Source organism: Plectropomus leopardus, chromosome 2 (genome assembly GCF_026936395.1).
Source record: "Plectropomus leopardus strain MGB_pleo_1.0 chromosome 2, ASM2693639v1, whole genome shotgun sequence".
NCBI classification, from domain to species: domain Eukaryota; kingdom Metazoa; phylum Chordata; class Actinopteri; order Perciformes; family Serranidae; genus Plectropomus; species Plectropomus leopardus.
The window spans coordinates 36,593,835-36,620,024 of record NC_142177.1 but is presented as its reverse complement, the minus strand read 5'-3'; the positions used below and the strand labels follow the sequence as shown (position 1 = coordinate 36,620,024).

General features: G+C 38.1%; 1 protein-coding gene across 9 annotated transcripts in view; it reads right to left on the bottom strand.

Annotated features, from left to right (window-relative positions):
• Window positions 1–25,882, bottom strand: part of slmapa (sarcolemma associated protein a) — an 81,144-nt gene extending 55,262 nt beyond the window's left edge. For 7 of the 9 annotated variants that reach the window (XM_088070009.1, XM_088069974.1, XM_088069957.1 and 4 more), the window contains exon 1: window positions 24,122–25,882. In XM_088070009.1, coding sequence (XP_087926135.1) covers window positions 24,122–24,319 — 198 coding nt within the window. In that variant the 5' untranslated portion in view covers window positions 24,320–25,882. The remainder of the gene's footprint in view (window positions 1–24,121) is intronic. The other 2 variants (XM_088069961.1, XM_088070006.1) reach the window with 2 other exon arrangements.
• Between the last annotated feature and the right edge of the window lie 308 nt (window positions 25,883–26,190).

Here is a 26,190-nt window from a genome sequence, read left to right as displayed (position 1 = left end):
TTTTATTTTGCTGTTTGTTTGCTAAATGTAGATTGCGCTACATTCCTTTTACTTGAATGGAACAAGCTCTTGCATTAATTAATTGCATTAATAATGGGGAATAATGCCCTGCAGTGTATGACAAGTTTTAAAAGGTTATTTTTGTTAAATTCGTTGTTATATTAATCGAGTAATAAAAAAATAATAGTTAGACTAATAAAAAAAAATTGATAGATTAATTGAAAAAAGAATCAATAGATTAATAAATTTTAAAAAAATTGTTAGGTGCAGCCTTATTAATAACCAATAGGTTGAGCCAATATGCATTTACAATAAAATTGAATTTTTTTCTGTCAATATTTAGAATTGGGAATACAACAAACTCCAACACAAAACTTTGTTAAAATGCCTTTATCAAATGTTTAATCAAAACTGAGACAATCAACATATACAGAAAGTTCCCAACAACTTCTTTTTTATAAGTCAAGTGAAAATTTATATTTATTTATATAGCTTGCTGAGGTTTTATAAAGTAATAGTTCGTTCCATGCTGACACTTTCTTTGCACTTTAATAAATGTATTTTAGCGGTCATCATTAAAATAAAACGCCAATACAGACAATTGGCAAAATCTCAAATATCTGCCCCAATAATCAGCCAGGCCAATAATCTGTCGACCCCTAGTTGCCACGACATCTCTCCGTGTCCCATACTTTAATTCAGAAAAAGATAAAAAGCTTCTGTTCTTTCCACTGTGTCTTCAGAGGATCTCCCAGTACCTTTCTGTCGGTTATACATTGTTATCTGATCTGCCGACAGCATTTAATCTCCCAAAATAAAAACCCCTACCTCACAGTATGAATCATACAGGAAGTCCTTTTCATTTCCCCCAAACAAACTGTGGTAAATGGGGAAATTAAGTAACTGTGATTCAGCATAAACCCAGAGTAAGGGGGCTAGCTAAATATGAGCTTTGATGCAACATCATTCATCAGCAGACAGTCATTTTCTCACTCTGCAGCTGACTATGAAGCAGGGACACACCAGCAGTGCAGCAGCACAAACACACACACACACACTTCAGTTTGAAGTGTTTTGAAGACATTACACTCTCCAAAATGACTGCTGATTACTGACTCAAAGCATGTGTTACAGATTCATTGATTAACAGGGAAAGCGGCTGACTCGTATCTGAACCAACATGAATGCTTACTGAATGCTGAGTTCAGGTGTGTTGATCTGGGACCGTTTATCTGATCTCCCCCTCTGAACAGTAGGCACAACAAAGCAGATCACAGACTGCCTCACTGATTGGTTGACTTACTGACACACTAACCACGAATGTTGGCTGAGATTTCCTGTGTGTGCGTGAGAGTGACAGACAGAGGGTGAGAGGGAAAAATCTTTCCCTGTTCAGTCAGCTGGTAAACTCGACTGCCACATACCATCTTCTCACTGCTAGCTTCTGTCTCTGAAGAGAGGATTGTAAAGGGAAAAGACGAAGAACAATTCGGGTTTATTACAGCTTAATTTCTGCTGCACAAGGACACTGTGTGCTCAAAACTACTGTAAGTACAGTAGGTCAAAGTTGAATCAGGAAGTGGCTCTGTAAACTGTGACAGATGATGATAGCAGACAGTTTGGGGTCATAACTTTACTGTCGGCCTTCATTTTCACTGCTAAATTAGCTTTTCTAAGCTGGAAGTTACTTTGCAACCTGTCTGACCAAGTTTTTTGCCTTTTTTTGTGATATTACTGAGTCAATTTTTTGCCGATAAATAATATGCCAATATATAACAACTAATTTAGCAGATTAACCGATACCAATATATCCAGTTTTTTCCCCACTTAATTTTAGTGACCATCAAGTCTCTTCTGTAGTGGAATTAACATCATATTATACATACTCTTATCGTGATGGCCCACCAGCAGATGGAGACATTAAATACAATGCTTTTACTGTATGTAATATCCATTTATTGTGCAAAATATGGAAAAGTGTTGTACATTTTCACTTTATCGATTTAAAAAAAAAATACTGGTTTAAGATATCGGCTGAAATCAGCATGTTGGCTAATTCTGATTCATTTTAAAGCCAATATCTGCCGGTATCAATGATGCGCTGATATTATTGTGCATCCCTATTAATGATTATATCATAATTAGAATGAGAGCCAAAGCAACAAAATAAGACCCAAGTTGAAATGAACAGGAATTATCCTTAAAGATGGGTTTATAATGGTGTTAGAGGGTTACTGTGGTCCTACACAGGTTAAGGTTACAGTAGAGGCTTTTAATCAAGCAGCAGCCTCCAAGGCTGAAAAATAAAGCCAAAAACTGCAGTGCCTTAATTGGAGGCTGGCTCCAAGAGCAAGTCAATCCCCACAGACACAGATCCAGAACCGAATACCTACCCAAATAGCCGAATATTTGGGTCCAGCCATCCATCAGAATAGACCTAAGGGTGATTAGACCGTGTTCAAGATGTGGTCAACGCGACCAGACAAAAATACAGAGAAGCACGTCATTACATGCACTTTTTCCCTGCACGGTTCACGCTCATCCTCTCACCTCAAAAACACATTTTCTCCTGCTTGGCTCTATTGGTATTAAACATTCTCACATATCTGACACCTGTAGCATTATAACAGGAGCCTACCCAACCCCACTGCACCAAATGATGTCTCGGGTATGAGCAGGAAAATTTCAACTATTTTAAGCAGAAAAAATTCAACTACTTTGAAGGCTCAGTTGCTTCATTTCAAACTGGCCGCTGTAAAATGTCACGGCAACAGTCTGTGGCTGGTTGTTTTGTATGTCAACCAGAAAATGTATGTGGTCAAAACAGCTGCCTCTTTAACATGTGAGAGAACACTATGGGACAAAGTTCATGCTTAAAGTGGCTGTGCACATACAATATTAAGGGATGCAACTTACTGTTATAACTTATAATTAATCTACTGAATATTTTCAATTTTTTTTTCGAAAAATGGCCATCACAAATTCAAATTCTCACATGTGAGAAGCTGGAGCCATCAAACTGCAGCATTTCTGATTGATGAATCAGCTGAACAATTAATCAATGATCAAAAGAGTTGCCAGTTAATTTTCTTTCGACTGATCGTTGCAGCTCCACATATTTACAAGTCTGTCTGTGTGTTTGCTGTCCATCTGTTTTGCTTTCCTGTTCTTCTCTCCAAACCATCAGTGTTTCTGCCTCCACATTCATCCCACTCTTCCTCTACTACATCCATTAGTGATTAATCTCCATCCCCATTAACTGTTATGCAACAAGAGGCACAATTTTGCTAACGGCCCCACAGAACATTTGTTTCAATTAAATTCAGAATTGTACAAAACACATTCTGTTGTACACGTTGCACTGTCTTCATGGCAATGTGCATTAATTTAAAAAGTCTGTTGAGAGAGTTCAAGTGCTGCTGAAAAGCTCTGAAGTACAAGACTGGAGTGTTTGTTGTTACCCTCAAGGACAACACACGAAAAGCATCTTGAAAAGAAATGTTGAGGATATTTTGTAAGCGTCTTGTATTAAAAATGCTCTCATGGTTTTTCTACAAATTAAGTACATTTAATCAAATACTGTACTCAAACACAAATCTGAGGTTACTTTTACATTACTTAATTATCTAATGCCACTCTCTTCTTCTACTCCACTACACTTCAGATGGAAATATTGGACTTTTTACTTCACTACTGTTACTAGATAGCTACTTTTTTAACACAAACAAAAAATAGGAAAATATACAAGTGCAGCTGAAATAATTAATCGAAATTAATTGGCGACCAATTCTTTTTTCGTGTAAGTCATTTTTAATGCAAAAGAAAAAAATGTAATGGTTTCAGATCTCACATATACTATGTATGAGGACTTGCTGCTTTTTCTTCTAATTATTTTGATTTATGAAGTTTATTTAAACCTTTTGCATGTGTTCTTTTGCTTTTAATATTTAAATGCATCTTCCTAAAATCACATATACTTTGTTGAAGTTTTTTAACTGTAGGCCTACGTCAATTTTACTATTGCAGAAGTTCTTTTTCTTCTTCCAGCCTTTTTTGGCGTCATGTCTCCAGTCTTGGCCACGTGTCAAGAGTCTTTGCACAAAACCTGCCCTTATATAGAGTTTAGGGAGTGTTACCTACGCTAATAGGTGACTTATGATCAAGTGGGATTCGTCATTGAGCACACCTAGGTCAGAGCAGATTTTGGTGGTTAAGAGTGTTTGGTGCATGTGGAGTTGACTTCTGTCATATTTTCTCTAACCAGAAAATTAAGAGAAAATATAAGCAATTTAAGAGACTGTTGCTGCATGAGGCTCCATGTCACACAAATGCACCACTTTTCAAACTAATCTGCACTTGTGACTGATTTTCACCACCACTGACATTCCTGCACAACTCCCACCCACCAACAGAACATTTCTTTGGGGAACACTGCATCCCTTTATCCCTCTCTGTCCTCCTCTTCCCTTTCTCTCCATCTCTCCTCCCTCATTAGTGTCAGCTAAACCAATGCCACGTAATTGTGTTTGGATTTTAATTTGACCTCAGACTCCAAAAACAGCACAAACCATCAGCTGGCAAACAACAGGTACAACAACCACTTAACCAGTCAGCAGGTCGACACATGACACCAGTTTGGTTAGACACTGCACACAAAGACACACACAAAGACACATACACACACACACACACACACACACACACACACACACACAGAGGTAAATAAACAGATAGTATGGGTCAGCTGACGGATAAACTCTGGGCCTGTATTCATTAAGTCTCTCAGAATCACTCACAGGATTCAAACGAAGATCAGTTTTCATGCACCATGTGTCTAATTTTTACAAACTTCACTCAAACCAAATAATTCATTGTCAAATGCAAATTGTTATTAAACATAAATAAATGATGTGATCACCGTCTCGGTTTTCAGTGAAGGGTTACAATGACACAATGCCAGCTGAGACTTAAGTTTCACATTCGTTTTTTCGGTGGAAATCACAGTGAAAAGCCAGCTCATTGATATAAATTATGTTAAGTCCAGTTAATATACGGTGACTGGCTTTATGAGTTTTAAGAATGAGGGGAAATAAAAACAAACTACTATGTCAAAAGGAAGATCATCAAGCTGTGGAGGAGAGGGAGAGCGCACTGTGAGATGCTGATGTGTCAAAGTATTTGTTAAAAAGCAAAAGCTGAGTGATTTCAGATTATGAACAATTCAATTATGACGAAATGATGAACAAAACTTTGGTCAAAATATAATATGTTTGAATTTCAGGGACGTTTTGAGCTCTATGTTCAAAACTGACTTTAGTAAGTAAGTACAGTTTATTTACATAGCACTTATCACAGATAAAAATCAAAAAGTGCTTTACATTAAAAACATACACAATAAAGCAAAATTAAATAATAAAAGAGCAGCGATAACCAGCACAGAGCTGACGAGAAAAATCACAGCAACAACAAGCCAGATGAGGGCAGAGACACACATAGATAACAAAGGAATAAAACATATAAAAGTTAATAATAATAATAATAATAATAACATGGATGATGCATTCTAACAAAAAGCCTGTCTAAATAAAAATGTTTTCAGCTGCTTCATAAAGTTATGACACGAATTGAGGGATTGCAGCAATAAGGGGGGAGCATTTTATAATTTGCAGCTTGAAAAGCGCCGTCACCTCAGGTTATATAGCGGGTCTGAGGGACAGCCAGTAACTGTTGGGCTGATAAGGCGAATACAGTCGGAGGTCAGTGATGTACCGAGGTGATCAAGGCTCTAAAAGTGAGCACGAGATTTTAAAATGTATATGGAATTTAACGGTAAGCCAGTGAAGAGAGGATGAAATTGGTGTAATGTGAGATTTCTTGTTGTTTCTTGTTAAAAGCAGAGCAGCGGCATTTTGGTCAGTTTGTAGACAGTTCAAAGAAGTTTGATTTAAACAGGTAAAAATGCCATTACAATAACCTAAACGAGACAATATAAGTATTCCAGTGCTTGATTTTTCCCAATGCAGGTGAAAAGGGACAAAGTCCACACACCTTGTTCTGGAAAAAATACAAAGTTTACACACTTCATGTGAAGCTGTAACCGTTTGACAACTGAAAAACTTTCCCTTTTTATGTTACGACCCCTCCACCACAGCTCAGCGTGTAAAAACTATCCAGGGAAACACAGAGAGGGAATTTCCTACAAAAATATAAATTTTAAAAATGCCCACTTGATTTCAATGGCAACTCCTCATGCATCATGAGCTCGGATAAACTCACTTCTTACATTGGAGGCATTTTAGTTAGGAATATTTTAATGCCAGTATGTACAAGTGGAATAATTAAAGAAAGCAAAACCTGTTTTAATTAAACATTGGTCATGTTTTTTTTGTTTTTTTTAATACGGACTGATGCATCAATTCACTTTATATCTATGAAGAAATGATTATTATCTTAAAAGAAAATTCTACATCCTGTATTTCTTCATCATCTAAGACAAAGATTTTTTTCTCTGCGAAATCCTAACAGGTCCGAACAGCTCTGCAGCCCTCCTGCATACACAAATTAGGATGACTTTCCCCTTAGATACGAAATCCGAAAATACTTTTACCAACAGTTGGACCAAACATCTTTCACAATGAGAATCTTGGGCCAGTCAGGACAGATTTCCTGCTCTGAGAAGCTTGATGTACATGTTCCCTGAACTCTCATTGTCCACATAAAAAAAAAATTTAAAAAAAAAAAACAGAGGCCAGGCCGCTAAGCAGAATTGTAAAAAACCACCCACAGAGACTCATATAGAGTTAAAGTAGGTGAATATAAGCACAAGCAACTGTCTATTAACAACTTAAATCCAAAAATATCAACCTCAATATCAATCCATATTTCCTAAATAGTAATAGTAAATAGTTGGTTTATGAGTCCCATTAACATTGTTTTGATTCAATTCTCAGATGAAACTGAGATTCAGAAAACTATTGATAATTTCACAAATGTGGGGGAAAAGTCTTCTTTTTCTGAAGAGCAGATAAGTATTTTTTTAGTTCTTTTTTTGTCATGTGTTTACTGTGTGCCTTACAGATGTGATTGTAACATTTGGAATTATGAAATTTTCAAAATAAAAACCAGTGATATGGAAATATGATAGGGCCTATTAGATTGATTTGAATATGAGATTATTCTTTTGGCCAAAAATACATGTATGCAGGTTAACATGGTCACATTACTACAAAAAGCAAGCCATATATAACCACAGCAGCAAAATAACTAATAAAAAATAAAGGATAGCAGGATTTGGGGAATACTGTAAACACTTATGTGCAGGCTGCAGGGTAAGTACTGATGCAACACAGATATTATTATGTGGGAGTATTTGAAGTAACGTAGTGTAATGTCATTATGATGTATTACTGTACAGATCAAAGAGCATTAGATCAGAAGCCAAAGCCCCAGAAGTCAAGTTGAAGGTCAAACAGTTAAACAAAGAAGAGGCCATGAAAGTTGTGTTAATAATTACTGGCAGTAAAAGTATGAAGAGGCTCCTTTGTAAAGCTGTATGTCAAAGGATTGGTCACATCACAGGACTGGAACTGAGGCGTGAGATTTTCTCCATGTTTTATTAAATAAATGAATCTGTCACACTGAAGGAAGCGAGTCATGACTGGTACAATAAACCTGTTATATTAACCGTCTTTGAGCAGAGAAAGGAGGGACAGAGAGAGAGAAAACCAGCAGTGAGCGCCTTTCAGACATGGACCCTGTCACTCTGCTGGGTTCCTCCATCTGTTTAAACAATGTATTTTTAGCATTCACACATAGGCCTCTGTTCTGGAAAATTTCCATGTTGATTGTTTAAACCAGGGATGTCCCGATCCGCTTCCTTTAACATTGGGAATCTGCCCAAATTAAATCCGGTTTAATACTTACATTTACATAAATGTTGATTTAATCCATTACTGTAAGTTTGGAACGCCTGCCACAAAAGCGTGATTGGGTTCAGTCAAATGTCTCATAGGACTACTTTATATTCTTAAATGGTCTTTCATGCGTTTGGGTGTAAAAAGTCCTCTTTACAAATGGATGCTATTTTGTATGAAGGGTTTGTTTTGCACATGGAGAACAAAATGCTGTGCAACTGTCCAACCCGACTGACGACTGAAAGGGCAGAAAGAGACAAAGATCCCTCTGAGCAAAAGTTCAATAAGAAATCATCAGGCATTGGGAAAGGAAACTGGAAACTTAAAATCAAAATGTGTGAAGATTTCAATAGGAACTTGTTCGTGTTTCAGTGTCAAGTGCACAATAACACCTATAGAAAGCTGTTATTAACAGGCACCATGTTGATTTAGCAAATCTATTCTTCAAACTTCACAATAGAAATAGGGTTATATCAGTTATTTACAGTTATATATATATATATATATATATATAAGCTCAGCATACTGCAGACTAGGGCTGGGCATCAACTAAAATAACATATATATAAAGCATCAAGTGGTACTGAAACTTCTCCAGTCAAACAATGCCTGCATTTAATCATTTTTGTACCCAGATCTAGAAAAACGCCTATTTTTCCGTTTTAGCTCACAGCCTATCACTGCAGGTGTTCTTCGATTTAATGTGACATGCAATTGGCCCACCACCATGGCAGCTATGACCAGACAGTCCGTAGTGTGATGAAGTCAAGCAAGCTGCTTAAGATCAAGCTGGCAGTTCAGTAAGACGCCATAAAAACGTTAAAAAGTATGACTATACTATACGCCTTGGCATCTGGTGACCTTTATACAACTGAATGCTTTCATTCATATGATGTGTACTGAATAGGAAAAAAAGGAATCAAATGAAGTACTCGACTGGTATTACAATCACTAAAGGAACTGGTATTGGTACTGGTATCATAGTTTTTTAAACAATACCAAGCTTTAATATGGACTGACAAATTACACTTAAAACCTGTTCAATCCACCACTAAGCAGGCTACGGAGGGGCCAAAAAAAACAGCTTTCTAGAAATCTTTAGAGCACAATTGCACTATTGTGGTCCAACACAGCGTCCCGGGGATGACATTTTTCTGTAGGACGATGCATAAGTTGGCGTCGCCCTGGTTTCCTGGACAAAAAGCCTATGGGATTTTTCCATTTGATTTGGATTATTTAAAAAAATAAACTCTGTGGCAAACACATTTTTATGATGCTTACATGTTTAATCTTCACAAATTAACATCACGTCTATCACTTTTGAAGCCTAAATGCAGTCGCAGAAAGTAAAAACCTAATGTTAGGCTATAAAGAAACAACATCACAGTCGCAGAACTTGTTATAGTTTCCTTTAGCCAATAATAAGCAACCGCCTAAAGACACATGAAAGTTTCAAAGTTCACGAGCAGAGTATTTACGGATGTATTTCATGTCACAGAACAAAATGTGAAAGTCTCTTAAGCTTAACCACAGACTTTATTTCAGTCTTCTCATCAAACACCCATTCAAAAAACATCTCGACTTCACTACGAGGGAACCAGGAGTGCTGAAATGCTAACTAATTTCTGGATTTTAGGACTTATTCCTGGGGTTCTCTATAATAGCTGAGGGTTGCTTGCGTTTTTCTACATGAGAAAAAAAAAATCAAAATTGAGGGTTCCTCTCTGTCATGCAACACTGTGGGGGCATCAATAAATAGAAGTTTAAATCATTTAATTCTTCTTATTTTGGAGCCAAGACTATTTCAAATATAGACAGAACACTAGGTGTCTGAACTGTACTGGTTTTTATCTCTGTTAAAATAGCCATTATTAATATAATTAAACAGATTACAACCTTTTGAATATACTGACACATGTATCTGACATTGAAATGACAGCAACAGCAGACTGAGGTGGACAGAAGACAGTTGAATAAAAACAGGATCATACTTTGATAGGCCTTATTTTAGTCGATACCGCTTCATTAAAATATGCCTAAATCAGCACCGATACAGACTGGCTCAGGACATATCCAGTTCGAATAATACTGGAACCACTTTGCAGTGTTGCAGTGCTCACGAGATATGTGGCAACTTCCACATGAGCTGAGCCAGAGCAGGACGTTATATATAATGCACGTGGTGAGGTTAAGCTGTCTTGTTATCTCATCATCATCGGTGGAGTGGAGTGAGAGCGGGTATTTGATTTTTTTACTCAAAGTTAACTTGGGGTGATTTGGCAAGTAAATCTGGCAGGGCATTTCGAGGTTACAGTGCATGTCTGAAAGAGTCAGTAGATGGAGAGAGAGCAGGGAGCGTGCGTCGATCCCGGTGTGTGTCGAAGCAGAGAGCCAGCCGACTAAAGCCTGGACTCCTGCCACCATTTCCAAAAGAGGTTTGCTGCTACTGGCAAACAGAAAGAGGGTTTTATCAGTCAGCGTGTGAGCATATTCCTGCAGAACAGTGTGAGCGTTTCCTTGAAAGGTGAGTGTTGGTGAGGAGCGTGTGTTTCGGCTACAGATTTCAGCCGCCTATTTTCAGCTGCCTATTTTCAGCTCCGGCTCTGTAGTGGTGTATATGGAAGACAGAGAGTGCACGACAGACAGTAGCTCTCCCCTTCCAGTGTCTATTATTTATTATCTGAACTAACAGCTTGCAAAACAAACATGTCTACAAAATCATTAATTTTAGAGTCATATAATATCAGAGATAAAAAATTACTGATAAACTCAGTCAATAGACAGAAATTTAATGAATACTTTTAATAATTGATTGGCCTACCGATTGAAGTGATTACGCAAAGATGTGAAACATTTAGTTCCAGTTTCTGAAATGTGAGGATTTTGTGTTTTTTATATCAATACAAAGTGAATATGTTTGTAAGTTGTACATAACAAGACAACTGAGGACATCCAGTCAAGCTTTTTAAACTTCTGATGAGCAATTTTTAAGTATTTTTTGACATTACACATTAAGATTTAGATTAAAATGCTTAAATCAATAAATCATTCAACACATGCATAATGTTACTTTCTCTTTAAATTAATATTTTTTTTAAAAAAGACAAAATTTATTTTTCTAGGACATTTTACTCTGCTACTATGTCTCAAATCTTGGCATAAATTTTAACATAATCTGAATTTTGAAACTAAATAAAATTTGTATACTCTATAAATAAAATATTTGTCCTCACAAACCTGAGATTACGAGACAGAGGGAAGTTTATTTACCGTAGCAGCACCAGCTTACAGTAATTTCGAGTTCTGCTCATTTTTAATAGACTTATTCTTAAACAAGTTATTGCATTCACTTAATGGCCTCTGTGGTCCTCACTGGCTCATAGGTACTTCTTTAAATGATGCTTTATAAACCATTAGATCTATTTAATAGCAACAGTCTTGATGCCAACCAGATCAATCACTTCATACACAACAGTGTTATTTGAGACTTAAATATTTGATCATAAATTATCTCTATTATCTCCTATCAGTTTTATTTGTTAAAAATGCATTTGATGCAGTTTTGTTATAATGGAGTTAATTCAACCCAAGATTTATTTCTTAATAGCTTTTTATAAACTGCTGCAGTATCTGAAAAACTAACTTTTGATGTAATTCAACTAGTGAACCTAAACTTATAGCCACATAACAGGATTTAGCATCATGTGTTCTGGTGGTGACTTCTAACGATAATCTAACAGTGGCAGATTGTGTCAACAGCATCCTCCTTCCTGTCTGAGGAAGTGTCGACAAGTTGAAGACTCAGAATGAGTTGCTTCACCAACACAAACGGGTTCACCTGCTGACTACGGCTGCAACTGACGATTATTTACACTGCGGATTCATCTGTCTATTATTTTCTGAATTCATCGATTAGTTGTTTGGTCTATTAGCTGTCAGAGAACAGTATAAATGTCACAGTGTTTCTCAAAGCCCAAGATGACATCTTCACGTCTTGTTTTGTCAAAAGATAATCAGTTTACAGTCATAGAGGAGTAACGAACCCAGGACACATTCAAGTTCAAGAAGCTAGAATCAGAGCATTTTGACTTTTTTTCTGGAAAAAAAATGACTCAATCTGATTATTCAGTTATCAAATTAGTTGGCGATTAATGCAATAGATGACAGCTTATCCATTAATCCTTGCAGCTCTACAGGAGTTTATTCTGGCCAAAATGTTCTTCTGGCTTTTTGACGACAGCCCTCCTACCAGCCTGGATAATGTTCAGCTCTGGCTGGTATGTTAATCTTTCCTAAGGTTCACAAGATACTTTCACTGATATAGCAGCCAACAAATTTTTAAGAAAAAGAGCTCCACATAAAGGTTGGTGTAAAATAGACTGATGTAACAGACATGCAAATAGTAAATATGTTTTGACACCCTTGCGCTCTCACCAAAAAAAACATTGCCTCTAAAGGCTTGCATCATGTATGAACAAGTTATGAAACCTGCCTGTTGCTCAGCACGTTCAAGTGTCAAGTTCAAGATAGTAAAAGTTAGTGTCACATGTTACTCACAACTCCAAAGTAAAGAAAAGGTGGTGGAAAGGAAAAAACAGAAAAGGAAGAAAATGTGACAGGATTTTTCACACCACATGAGCGAGGATTTATGGTGACCTGAGGTAAAAGGTTCCCTCTGGAGGACAGGCATGTAAACTAAATTATTTCAAACACATATTAATATTGTATCAACCTCAAAAATCAGACCTGCTCTAATTCTTTCCCTTTCGTCATCCATGGGGCTGGGTTTTGAATCTCAATAACATAAAATGATTGATATACTCCAACTTCAACTATTATCCACACACTGTAACCTCTGACCCATGACATCATTATCAATGGCTGCTTATAGGAACTGAAGCGTAATAGAGATTTCACTGCAAGTGACAGAAGAAAGAGCACAATTAGCTGAGAGAATAAACAAACAGAAATTGGTCATCTGTGCTACTTTTAAATCTAGTTTTGGCTGGGAGGGCAATAGACACAAAAATTGATTCAACCTGCATTTCTAAGGTGTCAGAATAATGTGAAAAATAGTGAATGCCTCCTCAAATTGAAACAACTTGGAAAGTAGGCAGAAATTTTGGAAGAAGTCATACATGCAGAAACATTAAGGGTGAACATAGTTGTTTTTTTATTTCATATATTGTATGTAATGTTTTTGCTCACATGTAATTTGTAATATAATGTTAGGTTGTAACTATTAGTTGCTGTCCTCATGGACCTAAATTAATTGCGGAAATTATCTTTGAGTCTGGTAAAGCAATATTTCAGTAGTTTAAGAGATTACACTGGTGCAGCAACAAGTCTGGGACAAAATCACTTTGTAATAAAAAGTTTCAAACTGTTATTAATGTGTTGTTTAAATGCTCACAGCAATAAAATACAACACATTTTCTTAATTGCAACCATGTTGATTCTATATTAAAGCTCATGAACACATAATATCAAAAGAATGACTTCCCAATTCCCTAAATGGGACCATCCAAGGAGCACATGAATTCATCAACACAAGACTTGCAATGCCAAAAATAGCTTTTATTGTGATGTGTTAAAAAAAACTGCGTATTCTAACTAACTTTGATCCAATTTTTTTCTGTTTGTCAGACAGTGAGATTCATCAATGCCAGTAGACCTATCAGTTTTGTTTAATATTGCATTTCAGTGGACAAAGGACAAGTGAATGGTTTGGCACACAGCGTACTAGAGTAAGAGCATAAAATAGTGCTATCCTTGACATTTGTTGAATAAATAAATAGTTTTGATATTGAAAATTGACACGAAGAATCGAATCATTAGATTCCCAAAGATTCTTTCAAAGCTTCATCATCGTGTCCTGCTGCAGTCCTGGAAGCAGCGTTCCTATCACTGAACACACACGTGCACAATGCCAGAGCCGAGTTTGCCAGGGTGCCTTCTCCTGCCAACAGTGTCTTATTCCTTCACACTCACACGGATATAAAGAGAGTTACAGAGCTGTGTCCTGTCTGTGCGTAGCAGCGTTCCTGTGCTGTGTTGGTATTCAGATGGTGGCCATTACCATGCCGTGGAATACTGATACCAGACAACAGCTCTGCTCTGCTGTCAGCACTGCTCTCCACTGGCTGCCTGGTTGACTGACTGATCAGCTCTCTGGTTATCACAAATCAGCTACACTCGTGCAAAAACAGGATCAAGGGGCCATTGATTGATCAGGGTCCCAAATTATCATATTGGTTAACTGCCAATGGTTGGTGAACTGAAAAAAAATGACGGGGTATGAAATTTTTCAACAAGCTGTAAAACTGCAAAAATACAATGCTTTTAAAAAGAACAAGCAGGCTCCATTTGTCCAGTACCTGCAGCAAACACTAGCTCGTTGTACTGGCGTTGAGGTGATAAAAAAAGCCAATTTCTCTCCTCAGCTACTTATCTGTGAAGGGCCACTGATTTACTCCGACTATGTGCTGCCACACTCTTACAGATTCTCTTTGCAGGTAGCATGAAATTCTCCCCTGTTGATTGCTGTACTAGTACTGGTAAACAAGCTAGATTAAGTAAGCATCAACAGTAGTAGCGATTAATAGCAATGGTTAATCAAAGAATTGCGACACAGTTATGGGCAGCTGTAGGTGGCGTGCCACCACTGGTGTGCAAAGTCAATTTAAAACAAGACGCTTAAGTAGTGGCTAAATTTGGATCCTGTGAATGGTGAATGATGCAGTATTAAAACTCTGCCCTGACTAACAGATGAACTCCCTGAATGTGGCCTGTGTCCCACAGTGGTGTTAGCAAAGTGAGAATGTATGTTTTGCAGCAATTTAGGATGGAATTACATTTCCTAAACAAACTACCCCCTTTAACTAGGTGGATTCCCATTACAGATTTGCACAAAAAATTTGGCGATATTTGTGATATGTCAATAAAACACAATTGCAAGATGACTGCATTTCCACTGAGCGATGTTATGCGACTTCTCCTTTCACAATAACGTTCAAAGAAGCATGGTAATGGATGTTAAAATATTAGCAGGTTTATTTCTATTGCAGCCACCGCACTAGCCACCATTATTTCCAATAGAAGGTGACGTAGCATATAATTGAAGCAATAATGGAAAGGAAAGCCCCTCATAAATGGGAGCAGCCACGTATGAGGGATTTATGGGAGGTGATGGTCCTGGATTTCACAGAGGAATTGTGGATTCAAAACATCTGATGATCTGCTCAACCTTTGAAGAGTTATGCAATGCAGTAACACCTCTTATAGAGCCCCACCTGAGAGCTACAGCAAACTAATGACTCATCTACTGTAGGGACTGTGTGTGTTCTCATTATAACTGAACAACTACGTTGGCAATAACATAATCTTTCACCCACCGCAAACACCAGATGAGCATCTATATGACGAAACATCCTGGAAAAATAATTGCTGTTGAGGATATTATAACACCCAGGTCTAATAGCTGCATGAATCACCATTCACGTCCTTAAATCTGTTTACTTTACTACCTTGAATCAACACCACCCAATTATAAAGCCATGCTACTAGATAAGTAAGGCTGCAAAGTACATTACAGAAATTGTTCAAAGAACAAAAAAATTGAAAATGTCTTGATTAAGGTATTCTTTTTAAGTGTTTCCTGAATGAAGTACATGTCAAAATCACAATATTAATCCTTCAAAATTCAAGCATTAGCATGTTAACATGATAACTTTTAGCACTAAGGGTTTCAAATGTTTGTAAGCATTTTGCAGAACAACAGATACAGCCATATATCCCTGTCCCCAGAGCCTACAACACCAGTTAAACACACGAGAGAGGGAAATTAAAGAAAGGTTAAGGATTATAAAAGATGCCGTGTTTGCTTATCAGCTATAGTAATGTAATTCTTTCAACAAATCGAGTCTGAAAATCAAAACATAATTTGCACAAATTATTTTAAAAGCAATCCATGTAGACTAATTCTATATTATAGTGTACAATATAATAATTTACTTTAATTCGTGGCAACCCTGTTCTCCAAGTGCTTTACAAATAAAGGTTACTTCATACTTCTTGCTGTGACAACTCTACAGTAAAGCAGTTATATTTTACCTACTTTGCTCAGGGAAACAGGGCATGCAATAGATCAAAGTGACATTTCACAAACACTCCCATCCTACAAGAGTACAAGCCATGGCCTGTTGCTCTTAAACAATGAATTTTAAGTAAATAAAAATCACTATAGATCCAATATTTATTCTTTTCCCCTGAAAGATCAAATAATAGTTGGAAATTCAAATAAAACTTGACAAATGTAGCAAAACTGACCAAGAGTTGAAAGATTAACTTTCCAGGATTTCATGTCCATTTAGCTTGAATCACGTGAACATCCTTTACACTGCTTTTACGTTTTGCTACCTTGATGAAATTTAAAACTTAAACTAAAATATAAATGTATGATTGAACCACAGTTTCACTTGCATCGCAGTATAAGCAGACAGCCGATGATGTTCTTGTTGATGGCCAAACTATTTATCAAATTAATTCAAATTAATAAAGATCAGATTAAAAACAGAAATGAGCAACAGCAATAAAGCTAAGCAAAAAACAAAACTGACCAGGGACCCTTAAGTAAGGTTGAAAAATACTAGAAATATAAAATGATATGGTTTCTTTTTTCAACTGTCAGAAGGAATATTTCCTTCATGGAGCCCGGCACAGGCTTCTACTCGCTGCCTGGTATTTACACCTGTTCAAACCAAGCAGCTTCAAGCTGATAAGGCTCCCCAGACCATTCATTCATACTATAATTAAAGTCTGGATTTCCCCTGCATTCCTTTCACTTCTCATCTCCAAATCCTCCACCGAGGGCTGACCAAACGTAACGCTGGCCTGGCAGAACAGTGCCGCAGACCCTGATGCAAAATATTGCACTGGGCATGTAGGACGCCAGCAGGGAAACAAGCAGGACAACAGAAGACAAATTTAGCTCCAACATCGTTTCACACAGAGCTGCAACACTGATGCAGCAGAATGTACACTCGCTTGCAAGGTATTACTGAAGCAGGAAGCAGAACGATACATTTTACCTTTAAACTATCATATGTAAACCTGCTAGTGTGAACAAACACATCAGTTTCATGCTTCACCAAACCAGAATTTGACTAGTATCTTGAATATTTTCTGTTCACTTTTTCTTGTAACTTTCGCTAAACCCTGGTTGCAGCGTGGAAACAGATCAGTGTCATGGCTTCATAGGTCTGACATTACAACGAGCATTGTCCTCCAGGACAAAACAAGTGTTAGGAATCAGAGTATGCACTCACTGTATGGATGAATGAATGACTGGATGACTGTAAGTATAGAGCTGTAAGTATAGAGCTGTATTACAGAAATCTCCACAGCGAGTTATAAATCTGGTTTAATCTGCTACGTATCTGCCTGAGCAAAACACACAGTGACTGAGTGACTGACAGGCTGTTAAGGGGTTTCGGAGTGGTCTTACTGACAGGCTGGTTGGTTCAATGACAGTTACTGACAGCTACACAACTCCCCCATCTCATGCATGATGCACGAAGGATGCCTCTTAGGGAGCATTTCACAATTGTTTGCATGAAAGTTCCTATTCTATCAGATTTTTTGTGTTTTTTATGCAGAAATGCCCTCAATCAAATACAGTTTTTTTTCTGCGAGAGACAATAAGAGTAATCGTTACCTTGTTAACAAACTGGTTATTACAGGAAAAGCACCAATGTAAACATAAATGATGGCTCAGATCCATTAAAGGTGCCTATGAGTGCTGCCAGCGAATTGTTAAGCAAAACTTCACAGCCTTGAAACTCATAAACCTGCATAGATTGCAGCTTTATTGGTGTTATTAAATCCCCCTGTTGTTTTCCCACAATTATACGTCGAAATCAAAAATGTCTTGTTAGGGTTAAGTATTGTATAAAACATTTCAATACTACAGCAGTTACTGCACTGATAGAAACACTTTCCTTTGAGAGGCATGTTTCCTAAATCCTTTATTTTCCTTTAGGAAAGAAGCCAAAGCTTTAAAATTAAAAATGTAAAAAAGTTAGTGTCTGGTTTCCTTCTATACTTGTGTTGACTCAATACTGGAATTTCTAACTGCAATAATAACTTGAAAAATATAACTACTTAATACCATTTTTGAATCAAAAGGGGAAATTGAGGGCATAAAAATGTATTTTTCTTTAATTAAAAGATAAATATAACAAGATTACAAGATGACAACGTCTTTTCGCTTCTTGGTTAGTTTAGAACAGCAGATCCGTAGTAAATATTAACAATAAGAGAGAGCAAAGAGCAGAGCTGGGCCAAGTAGAAAGGTGTACTGAAACAATTTCAAATATCCTGAATTTTTAATATGTATCAATAAATTTATTGTCAATAGATGCACAAAACCAGCCTGTCTCTCAGTGTTTTCTGACTTCCCTACTCTGTCTTTGGATCTAAGCTCAAATTCCATCAATTCCTACTGAAAAGTAAATCTTTAAAAACAGCTCAAAAACATTTTATATTAATGGTTTCATATATTTAATAAGTACAGTAATTATCTTAAAACAGCTGTTAGTTTTCACTCCAGTTTTCATTACTCAAACAGGAGGGAGGAGTACATTTGTTCAGAGCTTCTTCCAGCAGTGTTTTAATACAAATTTAGCAACACTAAAGATCTTTGTCTTTCTGAACACTGAGACGTTTAATGCAAACGTAGGACAGTGAAAAACAACGTGAATATAACATTTTGGGCCATTAGCATGGTCACATGTTTTATCTTGTTTCCATGGAATGTAAACAAATTTTAACTTGGCTTGACATATAGTTTATGTAGCTGTAATGATAAAACAGAAGAACTATAAATGAAAAGTATGGAGTGATGGACTCTTGTCTGCAGGAACTGCTGAGGTCCTGGAGTCTTATCAACAAAAACTATTATGTATACCATCGATTATCACATCTTAATCTGGTGACAGTTTCAAAGTCACGGGGGAAGGAAGAAGTAAGAGACCATAAATGGCACAACACTGACATCTCATCTAACTGTCTGACTAAGAAGCGAAGTAGTTCCCAGACGGAGGTCCCAGGACCTCCAGGGTTAAAAGAGAAGCAGCTGGGTCTGATCTGACCTTCCCATGATAGCTGCTGCCTGAATAAGAACACACTTCATTATCCCCTCTAAGAGCCCTTCAGATATTCATCCCACCAGCTGCGCTCGTGTCAATTAGTTCATCCTTCCTTCACAGTAGTCGGTGTCAAGGCAACGGTCCCAGAGGGGGGCCGTGAAATCAGCAGGCTACAGTGCATAACATGTAATCACAGTGTTACAGGTCTCAATCTTTAATCACATTTCACTCCGGCTGCAACACAATAAAGCTGACCAAACATAAAAAACATTATCTGCAGCAGCTCCCGAGGAGTCTGAGAAGTGAGCATGTCTCAGTGATCTAAGAATAAGGGATCTTTGTGGGATTTCTTCCAGTCTTACAGTGGGAGTAGCCCCTGCACTGATGTACAGAATGATAACATCAATAATAAAGCAATCTGCTGCATCACTGAGCCAACTGATTGGTTCATCAATCACAGGATGCGACCGATCACACCTGTTTCTCTCCAGCGCACACTTATCACCGAAAGACGAGACGGAGGTGAAAACGGCTGAGGACAGAAACCATCAGAAAGTGTCAATATCTGCAGTAAACATACGTTACTATAGTGTTCATTGACAATTAGTGTTTGTCTTTTATTTTGGTCCCTGCATGGTATTCAGATCACCACGCTCTCAGTCACAACACAGAATAAACCAGGTGAGAGCAACACTGTTTAACACGAGATCCGAGCAAAGTGAAACTGTCGGCTGCATTTTGAACAAACTGCAGACTCATGTGACAACATTCTTGCTACAAGAGGAACCTACGGTTATGAGATTATGGTTAGGCAAGCCAGGTGTCTGTGCTGCTTAATTCCTCTGTGAGTGAGAGTTTGCAAGAAAGAGAATACTGAGCCATTGCCAGTTTACAGTCGATCCATATCTGTGAAAGTAATATATCAAAAACCTGATAAAAATCAAAAATGTCTAAAGTCTAAAGTTTGATTGACATTTCTGGTCTAATGTATGATGTAGCAAAAAGCTGCCAAAAACAAAAATGATTTAAGTAAGTTCAACTTTTCTTCCCCACTGACTTACTGCAAAGAAAAGACAACATAAGTGACATATTTAGATTAGTATGTAATTGGAGCACAGCTCAAATTTAAGCAACTAACAATCTTTCCAAGCAAACTGAAAACATTTAAAAGGTTACAGACCTGATTTAATTGCATGTTTCCATATAGTAATGTTCTTATTTTTTCATCTCCAGTTGAAATGTGATTGTTATCATTTTGTTATTTTTTTAATGATTCATTCTACCTTTACTTAACTATCATTAAGTGTGATTAAATACAACAAAATATTAATGTGGGAATGACATGCACGTAAACTTCCTGTTTGGCAACTTAAAGATCCAGTGTGTATAATTTAGGCTGATATATTGGCAGAAATGGAATATAATATTTATGACTATGTTTTCATTGGTGTAAAATCACCAGAAGAACTGTTGTGTTTTCATTACCCCAAAATAGGCTGTTCTATCTGATGCTGCCATGTTGCTTCTACAGTTGTCCAGAATGGACAAACCAAAAAACTGGCTCTAGACAGGGCCAACTGTGTTACCACATCAGTCTCCGTAGTTCTCCTACACGCTTGGCACACAAGAGAAGTTTCAGTTGCACGCAATCTGGAATCTGACTGCTAGATGCCCCTAAATCCTACACACCAAGTCTTTAACCCCTCAGTAACAGGAATCTCAGATTTACTTTATCCTCATTCAAAACAACATTATGCCACTTTTGGTAGATTATAGAGTCTCAGGCCCAGGTCGTCAAATACTGACGGGTTTGGTCGGACCAAAGCATCAACCCAAAGCGCCGGTCACTTACAAGTTGCATAACATTGCTTTACATGTGCAGTGTGTCACACAGAATTAGAATGTATGTGTACCAGTACCAGTACCAGCCTCTCATTCTCTAAATTCAGTAGTTTTTTCGGGAACTTGAACACAGCACAAGTGGAACTTAAGTGTTTTATTTCTTCAGCAGCAGTTTAAGGAGTTTGTGGTGGTGATGATTGATCTGTCCATCCAATCAGAGCCGATTAAAATGATAGATGAGAGCAGCAGCTGCTGCAAAGAGGTGAACGGTCCAGTTCCAAAAATACAAAATCACGAATAAGTGAATGTGTGGGAAACCCTTATGTGACCATGAATTTAAAAGATGTTAAATATGGCTTTTACCTTTTACAAAAAACTTTATCCAAAAACAGGTGTTACAGAAGATGGTCCTCCTGAATTTGGGGTAATAAAGTTCCTATTGTGTAATGGCTCAACTCTTGCAAAGTCTTTCTTTTATCACCAGCCCTCAGCACTGCAAGTAATTCAGAATCAGTCCGTGACCAGGTTCATTATACAAAGTACACAAAAGTACCAGCATGGCCTCAGGTGATAATAGAATCCTTAGTGCCGATAAAATCAGTGTATGCTGGTCAATCTTTGTGTGCATTTATCCCTGAAGAGAGGAAAGGATGACGCTACTGGTGTCAGTATAAATAGCTTCTGCTGTGCGCGCACACACACACACACACACACACACACACACACACACACACACACACACACACACACACACACACACACACACACACACACACAGGGTATTTCAAAGTCCCTGCATGCCACATAGTTGGATAATCCCGTGGCTGTCTCAGCCTGTTCAACCTGTTCCACAGAGAAACTACACACACACTGAGGCCACACAATGACAGATGCTACAACATGCAGATCTGATCTATCTGCTTTAGATTTAAAATCTGTGGATTTTAAAGAAATTACAGACAAGAATTAAGTCTAGTACTAAATTGATTATTGAACGCATTCCTCAATGGATATCTGTGTTAAATATTGTTTAGTCTAGGACTAAGTTTAGCCCTGTCTGGAAAATAAACTCTGCAGCTGTTTACTGACACTTTTTGTTTTATTTATTCGTATGCATAAGAAATACCAACAAGAAAAAACAGTTTCATCTTCAACACTCACTCACTTTTCCTAATGATAGAAATGAGATAAAGAGAGACAATTATTGGATTTACAGAAAATTGATCAACTATTTTCAAAGTAAATTAATAGTTTTAGTAATTTATGAACCAAAAATAACCAACTTTCTCTTTGATATATTTTGGTTTTATTGTTTTATCTTCTTAAGAGCTTGTTAGGAGTGACCTTAAGATTTTGCCTGTTGAGGCGGCCAGTTGCTCAGTTGGTAGAGCGGGTGCCCCATGTACAGAGGCTGCGTCCTCACTGCAACAGCCGTAGGTTCGATTCTGGTTCGATTCTGGCTTTGGCCCTTTGCTGTATTTTTCCATTCCCTCTCTCTCTCCCTTTCATGTTACAGCTGTCTTCAATCCAAAAGAAACAGCTTTAGAGAAACATTTTTTGCCTGATTTCCCAAAAAAGGCTACTCTATTTTTAAGTTATTTGTAAAATAAAATGGTTAAACAAACCTGTATTTGAAACTAATTGAAGCTAATTGTCCAACATAAAATGTGCCATATTTTTTGTGTAATGTGCAATAAAAGAGCCTTACCACACTACACATTGACTTTAGCTCCTATATACTATGACATACACACTAACTTTCAGGGTTGCTGAAGTCAAGTGACAACAGAAAACATCAGCCAGGATCATAACCTAAACAGGTTCTGAAAGGCTCCAGGTATGGAAAGTTCCAGTTTACCTTGACATAGTTAAGAGGGGTCGAGTATTTGTTGTATTTCAGTCATTCTGGTTCATACTGCGCATTCGCACAGAGTTTGCACACAGGAGTCTATCAGTTTGCTTGTCAAGTGGACAGTGTTTCTGTAGACCATCTTCAAGTATGACAGATATGTTTGCAGAGATTGGAATACAAATCTAGAATCGATCCAGACTTTGTTTTGCTCTGCTTTTTTCCCCCCAGCTTTCCTAGCATGACGAAAAGCATCTGTGTCTTTCTACCCCTAATCCCTTGAGTTTTGGGAACATTTCCTGTGCTCAATTGGGATTATGTGTTACCCTCCAAGTACGGGGTTGGATACGTCAACAGGAGGAAACGCTCCAGAGTTTGAGGTTTCCCTGTGATGTGAACGCACCCTTAAACAAACTGAATCTGTTCAGGCCTGAGCAGAGTTCACAGTCGGGAGAGGATCTTGCCTCAGGGTATTATGTAAAAAAAAAAAAAGAGCACATTTGTGCTTGTGGCTATATAAATATGACTGAAATCATTTTGAAGTGGTCATCTGTGAAGATACGGTCAGTGAGTATGTTTACAGGCACAAAATATTTCAGATTTTGCCCTTATTCTAAAAAATACAGAATTCCTACAAAGCTTTTCACATGTCAAATGAAAATGAATATTCCACTAACACTCCCGTTTACATGCAGCCATGCATACTCCAATTAACATGCCCTAACATGTTATTTGTCATGTCAAAATATGGAAAAGAACAGCTGGAGCTTTTTCTTGAAAAGGTCAATGCTGCGATATTTGTGCATATCGAAAAACCTGCTGATATCCAAGATTTTCATAAAGTTTCGAAGTAGGTGTGTTACTTCTTGCAACCAGAAATGAGGTACTTTACTGTATGCATCTGTATCACAGCCTTGCAGACTGTTTGCAACATATCAATAACAATGCACACAGCCGACCACAAACAGACAACAGGCGCATATTCCAAATCGGTTGGATAAATGTCCAAATAATGCTCCTGAAACCTGAATAATACCAGCACACTCTACATGTCTTAATTGGAAAAAGCAAAATTTATAAAACAACTGTTCACATGACCCACATCAAAATCAGAATAATCTAATAATATATCAGAAAAAATGTCATATTTGGAATAATGGGAGAATATTGGTGTGCATGTAACCGTAGCCAGTGAGACTATTGGAAAATTACAGATGGTGGTGTCTCAACTATTCAAGTATGACTTTTGATCAAAATAAAAAATATATTTGGATAGTATGTGAGGATTTACACCAGATTCTTCTGAAATGTCAGACAAAAGGCCGTCCTGCGGGGAAAATACAATATTAAATGTCATCATCTTCTCTTACCTTGCCGGTCTTGTGGTCGAACCAAACCAGGGCATGATTCCTGGACAGCACCTTGCAGTCGAAGGTGGCGTTGTTCTGGGCCGGCCGACACCGAGCCACTGACCTGCCGATCTTGACTGGCTCATCCAGGTACACATGCCGCTCCTGGAATGGGTGCGAGTTGGGTCGGCAGGCGAACACAGCCAGCGCTGAAGGCATTGATTTTGGCTTAAGAGTGTTACTCCAACCAGAGACAAGGGACAGGTTTTCTTGATCCAGAGTGGCAGTCTTCTGTTGCAATCCCCAATGAATAATCTACAATATCTGTGGCCTAAATTTAGGCAGAACTGTAAGTCCTCTAAGGCTCCTAGGCACTAGCTAATAAACATTGTCCACTGTGCACAGCCCAAGCTGCACCGCTTTCCCACTTGGAATCAACAAGACTCTCCTGTGTTTGAAACAAACGAAAATAAAAAACAAACCAACAGGTATAAAAAAGACAAGACATTCCCCTCACTGACTGTCCACCAAAGCTACATACCTATATCTGACAGCAGGCACTATGTACAGACCAGGGTGCCATGTGTCAAGACATACATGACTGAGTATAGCACTGACAGCCTGGAAAACAGCCTCCCACGTCCATCAAACTATTCCGGCACTGGTGCAGGCGAGGGAAGCCAGTCAGCCACCAGTCTGGATGGTTAGTCCCCCCCCCCAAGATAGCAACAAGCTCACACCTGTGACTATTACTGATTGAGTTAACAATCCAGAAAAGTAAATATCTAATGTATATCACGAACAGTTAACAATGTTATTGCGCGCTTTCTTGCAGTGTTTAGTCTTGACTTGCAGAAAGCTAACAACGGGCACACACCCCAATGTGCAACACGCTAGTCGGTTTACACACGTTTGGCGTTAAATACATGCGTTATCTGTAATCTATTCTTGATTTACAGTCATAATCTGATTGTTGCCCTGATACAGGGAACCTTAGCTAGCTACCTAACGTTACCACTCCCTCCACACAACACCTATAAAGGTAGCTAACGACACCTAGCAAGACTGAAAAAACACCCCTGAGTTATTAACATTAATCGATTAGGCCAACTAAAGCGGTTCCACTCTTGGTCTGAATTAGTGCACAGGCTTCATAACACTCAACCGGGATGAACGGGGGATTAGCAGGTCTTCTTGTGCAACTAAAATGCTAATTGGCTAGCTCGCTAGTGGCCAGGCAGAGCGCTAACTCTCGGCCAACGTTTTCTGGCGTTGTACCAGCAAAGCTAGGCTAGGCTAGGCTAATGACAAACTTATCAGCCAGGTCCTCAAATGTTTTCTCCCCACCCCGCTCAACCAGTTCGCTTACCGGGTGGAGGCGAAATGCCATCCCTGTCTCCTGGAGCAAAATAAAAGCAGCAAGCCAGCCCGCCTTTTGGGCACTACGGAGCCCCGCAAGCGAACGTTAGCATGGAGGTGGAGAGCTACCGAGCAGCTAGCCGGGCTAACTGACAGTCAGACGCGGAAAAATCAGGGGAGTTTCTTCTGACTGCGGGTCCTCACGCATCACACCAGCCCGATTATCTTCCCGGAAAAAACCTCCGTGAAGCCACAAGTTCCGCTGCCGTCGTCTGTCTTAGTCCCGGCGGCGTTTGCCGAGGCGAGTTTGAGTTAAAGCCGTCGCCTTCCTTCAGTTTTCTGGAAGGAATCTAGAAGAAGTTGTCCTCCTCCGCAAGTCCCAGCCGCCATACTGTAACTAGAGAGCAGACAGGCGGGGTGCGTTCACGGCCCGAGTCACTTCAACTCCACTCACCGCTCAGCTCATTACAGCAGTTAACTCCATAAACCGAGTCTGAATCTCACCTTAAATATATGTATTTAACCCGTATCTTTAATATCACGCACACACATATGCACAAAATGCATTTTTCAAACTCAAGCTTTAAAAAATATTATACATTTATATTGTTTTCTACATTAATTTAGTTATTTTTTAACCAATATCAGTCCTAATTATATATATATATATCAAATAAACATTATTTATAACCATTTAAATTACACTTTTTCTCATGAAGTCACTATGTTTT